Source organism: Alexandromys fortis, unplaced genomic scaffold (genome assembly GCF_014885135.2).
Source record: "Alexandromys fortis isolate MF-2015 unplaced genomic scaffold, M_Fortis_MF-2015_v1.1 scaffold_233, whole genome shotgun sequence".
Lineage (NCBI taxonomy): Eukaryota > Metazoa > Chordata > Mammalia > Rodentia > Cricetidae > Alexandromys > Alexandromys fortis.
Window position 1 is genome coordinate 219557 of NW_026068146.1, and position 16463 is coordinate 236019.

Genomic DNA, 16463 nt, shown 5'->3' on the forward strand with positions numbered 1-16463 from the left:
CAGGGTTGAGATAGAGGGCATTTTCCTAAAGGTTCCACACAAGTTAGTCTATGCTAATCATGAAAGTAGCTAACAAAATAAAACTACAGCATGGTAACTATGTGTATACATTCTGATTTAGAGGTGTTTCAAGTGTTCATTATGTCTGTGAGTGAAAGATCCTTGCCAAAAGGCTCTGTGTTGTGCGAACTGTGTGATCTTGAGGTGCACACATTTTTACTCTATCAGATGAAAAGGGGATTTGTGAATTTTCCTTCAGCCACCATTTGTTGAGAACCAGCCATCCTGGAAAGGCTGCACTTGGATTTGGGTTCTCAGTCTGGTTTGAGTCACTAGCAGGAGGCTTTGGTTCAAAAAGAGTCTTCTCCACTTTCCCTCTGGAGTGGTTTCAGTCTTGTAATAGTGTGAGCTAAATAGTTCCCAGGCATGCTGTCATTAAGAATCTGGTTAACTTTGCAGGAAGAACAGATTGTCGTGAGGAGTTCCAAGTGTGAGCTGAGGGAGCCAGGATAGAGAGGGTCTGTTCTATCTTTGCTCAGGAGGCAAATGTTATGGTGCAGACATTATAGTCAGGATGTGTGTGCTCAGAGGTGCGGGGTAAAGCATGCACAAGAGGGTGTGGGCGTAGAAGCAACAATGTTTAGTATTATAAGTACAGATTCCAGGGAAGCTCACCATGCCACACAGACACAAACAGCAGACATTTGCTTGTGACTGGACAGTTAGGGAACAGAGAGACAGCAAGGGCAGATGGACCAAAGCATAGTGTTCTGGATAGCATAGAGGTTAATTGGCACCATTGGGTCAGAAAGCAAGTCAATCATTCAGTGGTTGAATTTACCTCCAGCTGCTTCTATTCAGAATGAGGGCAGGAAGGGACTTCAAAGTCCAAAGCATGAGCTTCAAACGGAGGGTTCCAGACATGTTTACCTAACAGGTTTTTTACTTTAGTAGATGAATGGTAGAGGTGTCCATTGTGCTAGAATGAGTTGCCATTTTTCTGTTGCCTTTGTGACAAGGGCTATCCTGCTGTCTCAGCCCTCCTGTCCCCAGTTTTCTGGCCACCCCCTGTACAAGCCTCCCACTGGTCAATTGTTATTAGCATCCTCAAAGCAGTGGTCCTGCCTTGAGAAGAGGCCAAAGTCCTTCCCCATCTTCTGTCTGAACACTTGCTGTCCAGGGAAATGCACTCTGACTTCTGCAAACCCCACGGTGGTGTTTGTGTTCCTGAGGGAGAGGCTGAAGCCAACTCTGAGCTCAGGCCCTGGAGCTGCTGACTGGCCTGTCTTTCATGAAGGCCTGCCAAGAACGAATTGGATTACAATTCTGGGATCCTACAATTCTCCAGTTTCAGGTCCCGGGATTCATCAGGTGTGATGTATTAAACTTCTTCCAGGGCTTTTTTCTACTTACTGGTCATTCCTAACAGCCCCTGTCTGCCATAACCATGGCACCCACAAAGAGGAACAGGGGAAAGTGGTTGTTTCGGGTTTGGTCATGGCTTTAATAATGCCAGAGGTTTGTCAACCTTGGGGAATTCCTTTTTTTGCCATTGCTTGCTTGGGGTTCCTGTCCCCACTGGAAGTACTTTTGGGGTGAGTTTGGCTGGGTGCTCACTTTTACAGCTTTGGCTCCACAGTCAGTTTTATAGCTCCTCTAGCCCCAGCCAGCTCCCTACTTAGCTGTGCCCTGGAGCTTTAAAAAGACAGAATGTGCTACTCAGATGAAGAGGATGGTTCTGTAGTGGCTATCTATCTAGGATGCTCTTTAAATAGCTCCTTTTCTAGTGTTGGGAGGTGAAGGCACCCAGAGGATAAAGAGGATGGTTCTGTAGGGGCTATCTAGGATGCTCTTTAAATAGCTCCTTTCTTACTGTTGGGAGGTGAAGGTAACCAGAAAATCAGTTGCTTGCCCAGGAGAGCCGCTCAGGGTGGAATTAAGCTTTATTTCATTAAGCATGCAGGGGGGTTCGGACTCAAAGGCACTGTGTTCTCAAATGCAGAGGATAAGCATACTGCTCACTAGGTGAGGTAAGGGATTCCTGTCAAGGGAACAGAATGCCTGTGTGAGAGGCACAGTACCTGACAACCCAGAAAACAGCTGAACTGGGCAATGGAGCTGAACTGGGCCCTGGAGAATGTGGGCTGCGGGAAGGCCTGGTGGAGTCTCTCTCTGATCCCTGCCCATTCAAGTCTAACCCTGGTTATAAACTTTTCTAAGCTGCTGTGTGCCTACCATGGGTTGCACCATGGACACAGCTCCTTCTTTTCTAGGCTTCATGCCATTGCTCGGTCACAAATTTCTTCTACTCACACATCAAAAACAACTCTGGCTGTTATGATGGCTGTGACTCACGTTTCCTTTTGTTTTTGGTCGAGCCTAGCTCTGACCTGTATCTTTTGTTTTCCCATTTTTCCTCTGGAAGACTTCCTGTTGTCTCATTCCCTCACCCCCTGGCATCAGCTTTAGCAGTTCTACTGCTAAAGTTCCTTGGGGGTCTTTTGAGTGTCAGGGTGGGGAAAGAGGTGATTTGCTCTTGACAGCATGGGCCAACTTTAATAAGCAAAATAAAAAGGCACATTAATTGGCTTTTGCTCAAACTGTGGGAATTGGCAATTTTGAGTATGAACTCCTCAGAGAAGCATGTGCTGAGTGCAGGGGCCTGAGCTGTTCCTGTTATTTCAGAAGTCCTCATAACATTCTTCTCTTTGAGTTAATGAGAAGTAAGTTTGGGTATGACAATCTCTAATTGGAGGTCCTTCTAAAAAGAAAATGTGTTCGGGGCTTCATCAGATTCCTGTATCTCTACAAGAATAGAGAGGAAACTGGTGGCAAACTAACATGGAAAAACTATTGTTACCTATATTTATCTTTGTTTGTAACATCACTGACAGAAAATTAATGAAAAGCTTAGTAGTTGAAAGGAAATAGTGTCTAGGATTCAGTGTAGCAGAAAGATGCTCCAGAAGCACACAGCGGGATATTCTTCTCTGGGTGCCCACACATTTCCACTCAGAGCACTCATTTCATTGATTAATGCACATGTTCCTGGATTTGTTTTTGTCTTTGTTACGGTTACTGTGGCTGTGATGAAACACCATAACCAAAAGCAACCTGTGGAGGAATGGAGGAAAGGGTTTATTTCACTCAGAGTTCCATTTAACAGTTCATCATCAGAATTAGCGAGGGCAGGAACTCAAGCAGGGTTCAAGCAGGCTCCTGGAGGCAGGAGCTGATGCAGAGACTATGGAGGGGAGCTGCTTACTGGCTTGCTCCCCATGGCTTTGCTCAGCGAGCTTTATTAGAACCCAGGACCACCAGCCCAGGGATGGCACCGCCCACAATGGGCTGGATCCTCCCCCATTGATCACTAATTAAGAAAATGCCCCACAAGACGGACAGTGGTGGCACACGCCTTTAATCCCAGCACTGGGGAGGCAGAGGCAGGCAGATCTCTGTGAGTTTGAGGCAAGCCTGATCTATGAGACCTAGTTCCAGGATAGACTTTAAAGCTATAGAGAAGCCCTGTCTCAAAAAACCAGAGAGAGGGAGAGAGGGGAAGAGAGGGAGAGCGGGAGAGAAGGAGAAAGGGAGAAAAGAAAATGCCCCACAGCATGGTCTTATGGAAGCTGTTTATCAGTTGAAGCTCCTTTCTCTCTGACAATTCTAGCTTGTGTCAAGTTGACCTAAAACTAGCTAGTACGTGTTTTTTCCTTTCTTTCTTTTTTTTTCCCCTTTCTGTTAATGTTTACTACTAGCTCAGCTCTAGGGATGTTCTAAAGTTGGTAACTTGTTGAGCCATGTGCACTGGGGCCATGCAGTCGCACAGCTGTTTGTGATGAAGTCATGGTCTTCCTTCCTTTCCTAACCTCTCTGCGCCTGTCCCTGACCTCTGCAGATGTTGATGAATGTGCGGAAAACAGATGTCATGAGGCAGCTACCTGCTACAATACCCCTGGGTCCTTCTCTTGTCATTGCCAGCCTGGGTATCATGGGGACGGGTTTCACTGCACATCTGGTAAGTGATGGAAGACCAGCTTAAACGCAGGATCTCCCTGCGCCTTCCCACTTATTTTCCTCCTAGCCCTCTTTTGATGGAAGCTGGTCTGGGGGCCTGGTGGAGGGATTTTCCAAGCTCTGGATTCTTCTAGTAGCCTCCTGATGTTCACTCACTGCTCACTGGTATGCAAGCTTGTTAGAGTCTGCCATTCACTCTGGCTGCTCTGCCTCACCACCTAGGGATCTGCTTTGCTATGCGTAGTTTAAACTATTGAGGGGCTTATTAAGTAGGAGCCTCATGCACCATTGAGTCCGTAGTCAACACTCGTGGTGCATGCTTTAGGGGAACTTGGCCAACACATAGCAGTGTGGCTATATTGACTTGGGCTTCTCACACTTAAACTCTGGGTTCCATAAAATGGGTGGAGTTAACTTGTCCTCTTTGAAGTTTCCAGAATGTTGGGCAGATGCCAATGGTTATTCTTCATTTTGCCCAGATGGCAATAGGCCCCCAAGGGCTGAGGAGCATACTGGACTGGCTTACATTTATATTCATCTGGGGTGTACAGGGCGAATGGGGGGAATTAGGGACAGCTAGGTAGATGGTAGCAAAGCTAAAATAAGAATTCAGGACTCTAAAATCTTAGTATCTTGCTATTTCTCCATGTCATGGTAACTTGAAATTGTAGGGAAGAAATTTTCAGTACAGAAGACTTTATGTGAACTGCTAAGTATGAATGGGTTGTAAAATAAGAAACTTATTTCTTATTTCTCTTTTGTCTCACTCAGCCATGGTTCCGGAAGATTCCATCTCAAGCCTGAAGCCCTGCGAACACCAACAGCGCTATGCCCAGGCACAGCATGCCTACCCTGGGTCACGAGTCCACATCCCCCAGTGTGATGACCAGGGCAACTTCATGCCACTGCAGTGCCATGGCAGCACTGGCTTCTGTTGGTGTGTGGACCAGAATGGCCACGAAGTCCCTGGCACCCAGACTCCACCTGGCTCCACCCCTCCTCACTGTGGACCACCATCAGGTGAGTTCACTTGCCCAGAAGAAAGACTTTGCGCCAGGGTCTGGAGTCAAAAATAGAATGGCTCTGGCAGTGGGATGATTTATAACACAGCTCAGACGTAGGTGTGACTGGCTGCTGTGTTTTTATAGCTTTTTTTTCCTCCAACGAACACTTGGAAGATATAGGCACACCCATGTGCGTGTTAATGTCATTGGATCCTTTATGCATTAGATTCCATTTGCTGAAAGGTGACTGAAAGTTGAATTTTCACATCAGGCTGTGAGCCATTGTGAAAGGCTTGAGGGCTAAAGAATTTTGCCAACGTAATATTTTATCTACTCCTACCATGTCACTTTCCTGTAAAAGGCAGGCTGAAGACTGCTAATGTTAGCAAGAAAAAATAAGTATGAAACTGAGAACAATCCACTGAGTTCCCTTTAACCCAGTGATGCCTATCCGTCTCTAGCTGATCGAGCATGGTGATGGGAAACCCTTCTTTGCGCAGCTGCCTTCATAGGAAGTATAGGAGTCCATCCATCCGGTCTGAGGTGCTCATGGCAAACATGGCCATTGTTATCTGCCTTCTTCCTGCCAAGGTTTTGGCGCATGGTCGGCAGAGTCTCACTGGCAGTGTGTGAGCAGCAGGCATCTTACCCTGGGCAGCTTTCCAGCCCCTTGCTGAATTATTCACAAGTGGGCAACACATGCTGCTGCTTTAGCCCAAAGACTTCCAGATCTGGGAGCTAGTATCTAAAGAGCCACTTCTGAAGTTATTTAAAAATAAATAAATAAAACCTAAAAAGTTTATAGAATCAGCCGGGTGGTAGTGGGGTGCGCGTTTAGTCCCAGCACTCAGAAGGCAGAGACAGGAGGATCTCTGTGAGTTCGAAGCCAGCCTGGGCTACAGAGCAAGTTACAAGACAGGCTCCAAAGCTACAGGACAGAGAAACCCTGTCTCAAAAAAAACAAAACAAAAGACAAAAACAAGGCAAAACAGAAATTTACAGAATCACTTATGTCAGCCTTTAATGTGTGAGGGAGATAGAGCTGGGCAATTTCCAAAAGTTTTGATTCTATAACATTCATAACATGGCCAGGGCTTTGGTGTTCCCAAGAATATGTACATAGAAATTAGTGCATGAATCTGGGAAGAGTTGGGGGAGAGAGGGTGAATACCATCAAAATACATTGTACAAAATTCTCAATAAACAAATTGAAAGATTCACACAGGTAAATTGGTAACGGATTGCTCCACATTGATCCTCTTTACTCCCCATGCCCCCATTACTTATGAACAAGGCTACAGACCTTAAAAACTAAGATGCCTTAGAGAAGTCCTGTTTCTGCTGTGGCTTCTCTCAAAAAATTCAGCTCTGTTTGGAAGTCAGTGGTGAGGTGGGGCCTTGGAGGGATGGCTTGGCATTCTATTAAGTTGATTAAAACAAACGTGTTAAGGATAGTGACTCAGGCTGAGATGTCAATGACATTTTAATAATGTTAAAATAAGGGCCACATTCTTTTGTGCAGAATTCTTATGGCCCAGACTTCTTTCTTTCACTCTGTGACCTGCCTGCCATCTCTGACTAATCTCATTTGTATAATCAGGTCAGTGGGAGGGAGGCTAGCATGTGTGCACTCTGGACTTGAGACTGAACCCTTACCAACCAGAAACAGGGAAGAAGTAAGCCCATGGTTGGATGTTGCTTAAAACAGTAGGAGATGAAAGAGGTGCCCGTCTGTGAGTGATCTGAGACCCAGTTGACTTGATGTGTGTTTGCATCCATCCAGACACGTTGGCATGTTGTGTGGTCCCCAGAAACAAGAGTGGCTCTTGGGGATGTACAGTGTGGATGTTTGAGAGAGTAGCAGCCCCTTCTTTGGTCCTGGAACACTTAGGGCTGAGCAGATCAGAGTCTTGCCTTTATCATCTTTGCTTCCTGTGAGTCATGAGCTGTAACAACCTGAGGGGGCAGCCACTTCCCAAGATGGAAGTCTTGAGAGGGCTTGTGGAGCTTGAGATTGGGGTCTTTATTTGTATATCCCCACCTTCTCAGAGGACAGGGCCCTTGCAGCCTGTTTTGATACCTCCAGCTTTGTTCTTTGAAGTGTCTGGAGGGTTTTGAACAGAATATACTAAGATACCCTGGGTTTTAAGCAGCTGCTGGCTGAGTGTACGCTGATTTGATGGTGTGAAAGCATGGGAAGATGGAAACAGAAAAGCCAGATAAAAGGCTGTTGCCATGGTCCCGGTGTGAGATGATGCCCCTGGGTTTAAACATGCCACTGTGGCTGCTGAGTGTACACTGGTTTGGTTGGGGCGGGGGCAGGCGGGGGACAGGGACAGGAAATTCAGACAGAATACTGTTGCCATGATCCCAGTGTGAAATGTCTGTGACCAGGGTGACACACTCAGGAAAAGTGACAAGAAGGCAAAATGGGTTTTTGTTGTTGTTTGGGTGTTTTTGAAACAGGGCTCACTATGTAGTGACGGCTGTCCTGGAACTCACTATGTAGAACAGGCTGGCCTTTAACTCGCAGAAATCCACCTGCCTCTGTGTCCTGGGTGCTAGGATTAAAATCATGCACCACTGTGTCTCTGTCTCTAGTCAAAATGCTTTTGAGGGTAAAATTGATGAGACATTTTTTACTTGATGTGTGAGAGAAAGAGGTAATCTGGTGATTGTGTTTGAGCAATAGAAAATGTAGTTGCTGTTTAGTGGAGCTAAAGGCACGGGAGCCAGTTTGGGAAAAAACAGGAGCTCAGCATTTACTTTTGTGCTGAGAGTTCCTTTGTGCATCCAGGTGGTGATCGCAAGGAGATAACTGGCTGTGTGATTCTGTGGACCATAGGCTTTGAGTTGCAGGAATTAAGACAGAACCAGAAATGCCTTTAGGATAATCTAAGCTCAGTGAGCAACTGATTTCAACAAGTGGAGCCATTGTAGATAGAACCACATGTGTTGTATAGGGGAGAGCCTCCATGGCCCTGGGGCAGCCGCCTACAGGGAACTGGCATATGTCAGAAGCCAGCTGGGCTTTCTTTAATCATGGTGTGCACCAAGAGTCTGAGGATAGAAGGATTTGGGGGAAAGGGTACAGGAGAAACAGGACAGCATTGTGGCAGAAGGCTGGAGCTTAGAGAAAAGGGTCAGCTTTGAGATAGCTCCCAGCAATGTGATATGGTTTTCTTGAAACTGGATAGTCCAAGAATCAGCTTCACACTGCTCAGAGTCACCTCTGCTGTGCTGTGTACACCATCCTGTCTCTCTTGCTCCATGTAACTTTCCAGTGAAACTGAGAGCTCCATGTAGCACAGCATGATTTTCAGCCTTTTCTTCTAGACACACAGGCCAGCCTGGAGAGGATCTTGTGGTAATAGGTTCAAGAACTTGAAACAAGTGGGGAAGAATAATTGTTTTTAAGTGTCATGTGCATGATTGAGTCCCCAAAGAGTCTCTCCAGTCTTGTGTCGTCATCAGAGGATTCTTGGGCACAGACCAGGTCCACGTGCATCTCCACTGGACTGAGTGAGGAATATTGAGGAACTTGTCTCCTTGTTATTTTCTGAAGTGACTGGGCCTCCATGGAAAGTCCCCCTGGCCTCGGGAGATAGGAACATCAGGGTGATTCCTTTTCTGCGTTTCCACAGAGATCTTCTGAGAACACATGTGCTTCCCTGGCCCAGTGTCCAGGGGCGTGTCAAAGAAGGCCAAGAAATCGGGGATTGGGACCTGAAGTTGTACTGATCTTGGTTGGCCATCTAAGGGTTTGTTTCCCCCATCTTAGAGCCCACCCAGAGGCCTCGGACAGTCTGTGAGCGCTGGAGGGAAAATCTGCTGGAACACTATGGGGGCACACCCAGGGATGACCAGTATGTACCCCAGTGTGACGACCTGGGCCACTTCATACCCTTACAGTGCCATGGGAAGAGTGACTTCTGTTGGTGTGTGGACAAGGACGGCAGAGAACTGCAGGGCACACGCTCACAACCAGGCATCACTCCTGCATGTAAGCACGGAATGGCTTAGTCTTCCCTCTGCGCCGCCGGGGGCTTTCTGTCGGGTTTTTGCTTCCCATGGTGGGTAGGGTAGGGAGGATAAGGGTTACGAGTCTGATGAATAAAGTCACTCATTGATATGCTGTGTTGATGTATCATCAGAATGTCTCAGGATCTCAATCTGGATTTAATGTTGGCTTTGCCACGAGCAGTGTCTGCTCTAAGAACAACTGATCTCAATCCAGCATGTAATTATTCTGCCTTCCCAGCCCTGCGTGAAAGGGGCAATGTCACCCTGGGGCCCCAGGAAGCTTTTGGCCCTCCAAAAAAGGGACAACAAAAACCCTCTACTTTGTTTGGAGACTAGTGTTTTGTTGTCTTTATGTCCTGAGTATTGTCATCAATTTAAATAGCTTTGAAAAACACCTAGAAACCAGAATTTCTTTGAAGAATATCTGTCCCTTGAAAACACTGGGTAGTTTTGAAGGCTCTTGTGTACAAAAGTAACTTTTTTCTCTCTCCTTGTTTCCACAAACAGGTATCCCTACTGTCACTCCCCCTATAGTCCGACCCACACCCCGCCCTGATGTGACTCCTCCTTCTGTGGGCACCTTCCTGCTCTATGCCCAGGGCCAGCAGATTGGCCACTTGCCTCTCAACGGCAGCAGGCTTCAGAAGGATGCAGCCAGGACTCTGCTGTCACTGCATGTAAACTGGATTTCTCCAGGGGGCTGGGCTACATGAGAAAAATGGGGCTTGGAATAGGGGTGGGCCTGCATGTTAGCTAGGCTAATGGGATGTTGGCATGAGGAGCTGTGCTTTGTGGTTTTCAGAAGCCTCTGCTGGGTGCCACAGGGTAAGGAATGCAGTGCAGGGAATTCTGGCATGCTTTTGGGCTGCAGGCCACTTAATGGAGTTCAGTTGTTGGAAGTCATACCTGGCCCATTCTCGCCGCTTTGTCCTGAGGGCTCATGGAAGTTCAGATAGACAGTAAGGAATTTCAGAGTCATCGGGTGTTTATGGGAAGATCATTGTAGTTCCTGGGGGTTCTCTTGGAAGTCTAAAAAGCAGGAGGTGATGACCTCTGGTCATTTGAGGCAGTAGGGTGGAACCACCCAGGACCTTTTGTTTGGGTTCTGTCACTTTGATGCACTTCTTAGCCTTCTTCCATGTCCATCATGACTTTGGGGAGTGTGACCGCTATTGCGCTCCTCCCTAGAAGACAAGTTTACTTCTTGAGCTAGCACAACACCTACTTGTGGAAGGAGGGGTTTCTCCTTCACAGTGAGGAGGAGAGAGGCATCACCAGTTACGGTGAAAACTGCTCTGACCCTTTCTTCACTGCACAGAGCAGACTGCATACAGGGTAGGGTTCACTATATTCACTTCTGTTGATGAACTACATTTCATTCCAAGGAAGCTTAAAAGCAGTCACTGTCTTTTTTTTTTTTCTTCTCTTTTTCTTCTTTTTAAGATTCAGGGCTCCATGCCCACTCTTGATCTGAGTGTACTGTTTTAGCAGTGTCCTCGTGCTAACCATCTCGTATTCTAGGTATACTGGATGGCTTGCTTGCATTTCTGAACATGTCTAATGGGCAGGGTGGAGATGGCTATAGCGAAACTGAAGGAGGAAGGAGACATGAATTAAAGCACACTTTAGAGCAATTTACCTGAAATGTGACCTTTATACCAAGAAGCTTAGTTTATGAATCCCATGAGCCCCTGGGTTCATTGCTGTCTGTATGAATGTGTATGTACTCTTGCCTCAGATAGAGGGCCTTTTAATCTTGATTTTCAAATAAAAGTACTGAGACCTTAGATTCCCCCTCCCGCCCCTGCAAATAAATGCCAGCTTTTCTGCAGGCACCAAATCCTGCTTCATACAGTGCCTCTTGGTGACTGCTGTTTCAGGCACAAGCCAAGCTCCAGGCTTTGCTAGACGAGGTAGGGACAGGCGTGGCCTGTGTCAGTCTCTGCTGAGGGTTCTCATAGCAGGAATTTGGGTTAGAAATGGAAAGTCCTGTGTGAAGTTCAAACAGGAACATCCCAGATTTGGGGTTTTCAATAAGACTGTCACTCAGAAGAAAGGAGAGAGGCTATGCTAGCCAAAGGCCGAGTGACCACAGTTCCTTAATCTGTAAAATTATAGGCTTTCTTCTATACCACAGAGCTGAATGCTTGTATTGAGGCAGGGGTGACTGCACCTCAGGTTGGGGAGGATTTCGGTCTATTCACCCAGCAAAGGAAGTTTTGTTGGCATGTGTTGTCAGATTTTAGAAAGACTCTTTGAGAAAATGCCAGTAATACTTGGAAGCAGTCATCTTTCACCATTGAGCACTAAGGACTTATTTTGAGATGATCCTCTCAATAGTGAAAGGGCTGTTTTCCTCATGAAATTACTGTTTTTACAGCCAGTTCAAATAGTGCTGAAGGAGCTTGCTGTATGGTAGTTGCCATTAAGACTATTTTATAAACGTATTACTGTTTGAAGTATTGAAGGAAAGAGGCATAGAGGTTAAGTGGCCTCCCTGGCTTTGACCTTAGGCAGGAGTCACTACCTCCCTTGTCTAACCACTGGGCTCCACGCCCTGCACCACCACAGTACAGACTGCTCAGAGTAAAGCTGTGTAGCCCTGAATTCAGTATTAGGGATTGAAGGGAATCCTAATGCTTCTGATGTCATGATTGGTTCTGAAGGGCTCCATAGTTGTGGGGATTGACTATGACTGCCAGGAGAGGATGGTCTACTGGACAGATGTTGCTGGTCGGACCATCAGCCGTGCCAGCCTGGAAGCAGGAGCAGAACCCGAGACCATCCTTACCTCAGGTCAGCAGCTTCGTTCCATGGACACTTGGCAATGCATTTTATTTTACTGTCATTGGCGTGTTTCTTCCTCGTTTCTCCTGTTTTTAGCCAAAGGGGAAGGTTAAGTTCTATTACTTTTGAGCTGTACAAGCCTTACACCTCTGTTAACAAATGATTTTATACAGCAGAAACAGAAAGATGATTCTAGGATAAGGCGAACTGTCCTCAAAAGAAGTGGGTGGCACTAAGAGTCCAGGGATGCTAGGGACTCACGCCTTTAATCCCAGCACTCAGGAGGCAGAAGCAGGTGGATCTTTGTGAGTTCAGGATCAGACTGGGCTACATAGTGAGTTCCAGGACAGCCAGGGCTACACAGAAAAACCCCATCTTGAAAGATTTAAAAACAAACAAACAAAGAATCCAAGGTCTGGCAGTTTTGGCAGTTTATATTGCCTGTCCCCAGCACCATGGATGCGAGGAGCCACCAGGGTGGTAAGGTCTAGTACAGAAGACACCACGTAGGGTTGACAAGGCAACAGAAGATCAATTCTACAAGCCTGTTTTGGGATCTTCAAGGCTCTTTTATGCTTTGGCTCTATAAGCGGCTTAGTTAAACCTTTCACACCATGCTGATGCTCCCCCCCCCCCACTTTCATTTCCAGGTCTGATAAGCCCTGAAGGACTTGCCATCGACCATGTTCGCCGAAGGATGTACTGGACAGATAGTGGCCTGGATAAGATAGAGCGGGCAGGACTGGATGGTTCCGAGCGGAAGGTCCTCTTTCACACAGATTTGGTGAATCCACGAGCCATCACTGTGGATCCAATCCGAGGGTTAGCTGGCTTGCTTTGTTCTCAGTCCATCTGTAGATTTGTTTCGGAGCCCGAGCCCCTAGCTCTTATATATGGCACGGGAAGGTTAAGACCAGAATAAAAACTCAAATACCTAATTTACTGGATATATGTCAAGGCGCTGCTAGGTATCAGGCATCTTTGAAGGCAGAAGCGGGGTTTTGTCGTTTTGTTTTTCGAGACACAGTTTCTCTGTGTTCCAGGACAGTCCTACCTGTCCTGGAACTCTCTGTCTAGACCAGATGGCCTCGAATGCACAGAGATCATCTGTCTTTGCCTCTCCCGTGCTGGGATTAAAGGTGTGTGCCACCACTGGTCAGCACAGGTTTGGTTTTGTTTTTAAGGAGCTAGCATTGTATGAGGCAGGATGTAAGGTGACAGGCAAGTAGAGCTAAGGTGTTAGGTTGGAATGTAGTGGTCTGCAGAATCTGGGAACTGCCTGGATCAGACGATCACGAGGCAGGACTTTGAGAAAGCCTTGTTAAGGTCACAGTGGTGTTCTGTTTTGTTTCTCCGTTCCCCCTCCTGGATGGGGAGTGTACAATCTAGGTTAAAATGTTCCCTCTCCATGACAACTATGCTGTCACCTGTGGGGTACATGCCTGGGCAGGGATCTCTGTCTGGGATGACTGACGTGCAGCTTCCACCAAACTTAATTACAGAGAAAAAAGCCTCAAAGGTGGTTTGGACTTTACACATGAAGGAACCTTATCTGCAGGACTAAATATCTCCTAGGGCCACTCCTCATAGTCCTTGGTGCACAGTCTGAAAGGGTGGGAACTGAACAACAGCACCTTGTTCACTCATTGCTTCAGGATTTAGATTCTAGAGGAAAATGTCAAAGACAAGCACCGACACCAAAGCGCGACACACAGCTTCTCAGAGGCTTAGTTGGTCACTGTCTGGATCTCAGCCTTCTCACGGACTAGAAACTGGACTCTGGCTCTTATTGTCACCCATAAGGAGTGACGTTCATAGCAGAGAAGACTGACATTTCTCTCCCTTTTGCTGTGCTTCTCTGGGTTCAACTGACTAGTATCTATAGCTTTCATAGAAGTTTCAGTATTCCTGCTCTTTTTGTAGATTTTAACAAGATACTGTTTAAGTATTTTTTACATGTTAGGAGTGTCTCTGTCCTGGTAGCCAAGTGTAGGACAATTAAGCGTCCTGGACCTTCAACACTTGGGTACTTCTCCAAGAAACTCTCCCTCTATTCCTCAAATCCCACCTAGTTCTTTATAACAGGACTCATTTTCTACACACAAATGTCTCTAACAAATATATTTCTTTGGATTCTAGGCCCAAGATCCAGTTTAAGATTTCAACAAATTAAGGGTTTCTGGGCAACTACATCAAGTGTCTGAGAGGCAAGGGTCTAGACAGTTAATGACTCCCCACACTTGCAGCTGTCAGAAGGCCTTGGTGGCCCAAGACAACATTTATTAACCATAAGGTATCTGGGTGAAGCTACACAAGTTGGTTAAGATGCAGCAACCAAGGTACTGGCCAGGCCGCCATGATCAAGGCTTGGCTGAAAAGGTCTCTTAAGTTCTCACGTGGACCGCTGGCAGGCTTATGCCATTGCTGGCTGATGGGCACATGGAGCTCTTCATGGGGTAGCTTGCAGTAAAGTATCTAGCTTCCCCTGTGAAGCAAGAAAAGTCACTAACAGAAGCCACTTTTAAAAAAACTGATAGTGAACGTGATATCATGACTTCTACCATACTGTTCACCAGGAGCAAGACACTAAACTCGGATAACCAAGATTAAGGCTGTGAAAACCAGGAGGTGGTGATCAGTGGTGGCCACTGTGGCTGCTACATACCCTAAGCTGCATGGCTGTCCTTTTGGGGTGTTGTTGGGGGTAGGGGCTTGTATATGCTAAGCTATGTACCTCAACCCCTGCACAACTGTTCATAACTACCCATTAACATTTATCCACAGCAACTTGTACTGGACAGACTGGAATAGAGAAGCTCCTAAAATTGAAACATCGTCTTTAGATGGAGAAAACAGAAGAATTCTGATCAACAAAGATATTGGATTACCCAATGGGTTAACCTTTGATCCCTTCTCCAAACTGCTGTGCTGGGCAGATGCAGGTAATACTGGTGACGTTGAGAATGATGGCCTTCCTCGCAGCAGTGCACGCGCTCTGGGGATTTGCCCATCTTTTAGATCTTTTGGTATAAATTTCTAACATACTTGCCAGATCTGTAAGCTTTAAAAGAACATGGTGCAGTGATTCTTACAGTGGAGTTCAAAGGGAGCCTGAATGCAGCAAGTCTGTCCTGCCCCCGCCCCTGCTGTGAACACCTGGAAAACTTTTAAGTTTGCATGAACTCAGGCTGGTCTACCTTCTGGGCCATTATTACAGTTTAACTCTAAGATTTTCCTCACTTTGTGTGCTATGATCCTTTGCCATGTGCTGTAAGAGAATGGCCTCCTTCAGGAATGCATTAACGCCAGGTTATCTATTTTGTGGCATACTGTGCATTACTAAAAAAAAAAATCTCAAAGATACCATATCTCATTCTACTAAAGAAAATAAAAGTTCTTGAATTTGCTGAATATGCAGCTGGGTGTTTTACAATCCAGCTGTCTAAACATTGCGTTTTTTAAAAACGTATATGGAATTTAGACTTCTTAATAAGAAATCTGGAACATGAAAATTCATTTTTTTCCACTGAACTCGTTTCCATATAAAACTACCCACTACTATTTTCATTTTCTTATGTAGAATTTATAAATATGTAAGGATTTTGGTCAAACTGGATGTTATGTTTCAACCTATAAATGTAGGTTTATGCCCCCCCCCCTTCTTCTTGGGAAGAAACTGGATGATTTCAATAGATTGCATTGTTTCTTCCATAAAAGGATTTAGGTTTGAAACTCTACTCAGAACTACAGTTCTGCTGCACCGAGTGGACATGAATTTACAGTTGCAAACGTGGACTGTAGTGGGAGTAAAATGCCCCATTTTTAAATTCTGCCTCTGTTCTCCTTGAAGACTCTATCTGGCATCTCATTTTCCCCCTTGGATATCTTAAAAGGAACCAAGAAACTGGAATGTACACTACCTGATGGAACAGGACGGCGTGTCATCCAAAATCATCTCAATTACCCCTTCAGCATCGTCAGCTATGCAGATCACTTTTACCATACAGACTGGCGGAGGTGAGCCCCACTCTGGAGAGCAGAGCATGCTGTTTTACCAGTCAGCAACTCTAGTTGGGAAGTCCTGTTGAGCTGTCTGTCCTTCAAAATAGACACCTATTTTTGAAGTCATCCTTCCACATCGTCCTGAAGTTTACTAGTGATGCTTGCAGGGAGCATATAAGTCTAAGATATTTTGTAATATACTACTTAAAAAGAAGCATTTATTTAAATCTGTTCTTAGAGAATGAATACTTTTAAATGGTATAAAGTTTAAGTTTTCCTTTTAAAAAATTACATTAACGAGATGGGCGTGGTGGTATATGCCTTTAATCCTAACACCAGGAAGCTGAGACAGGTGAATCTCTGGCTAGCCTGGTCTACAGGACAGTAAAGGCTACACAGGAAACCGTGTCTTGAAAAAAACAAAAAATAAGAAAAATAACATCAACTGTCTACCTTAAAGACCGAGAAATACTGTTTGGCTCTGAGCTTAGAAGACCTTAAAAAGAAAACAAAGTTGCATGTCTGAGTACTTTTCCCCAACTCCCTACTATTTCACGGGAGATTTAAGTGCTGTACTTTAGACCTCTGGGACGTAGCCATCAGCTCTTATGGCTACAAAATGTTAAAAAA

At 45.8% G+C, this 16463-nt stretch overlaps 1 protein-coding gene across 2 annotated transcripts in view; it reads left to right on the forward strand.

Moving 5' to 3' along the window:
• The window catches only part of Nid2 (nidogen 2), a 64038-nt gene that overhangs the window by 46494 nt on the left and 1081 nt on the right, over positions 1-16463 (forward strand). For both annotated transcript variants that reach the window (XM_050126962.1, XM_050126961.1), the window contains exons 12-19: positions 3899-4018; positions 4789-5037; positions 8803-9024; positions 9552-9721; positions 11711-11840; positions 12482-12653; positions 14616-14773; positions 15725-15848. In XM_050126962.1, the coding sequence (XP_049982919.1) occupies positions 3899-4018; positions 4789-5037; positions 8803-9024; positions 9552-9721; positions 11711-11840; positions 12482-12653; positions 14616-14773; positions 15725-15848 (1345 nt within the window). The remainder of the gene's footprint in view (positions 1-3898; positions 4019-4788; positions 5038-8802; positions 9025-9551; positions 9722-11710; positions 11841-12481; positions 12654-14615; positions 14774-15724; positions 15849-16463) is intronic.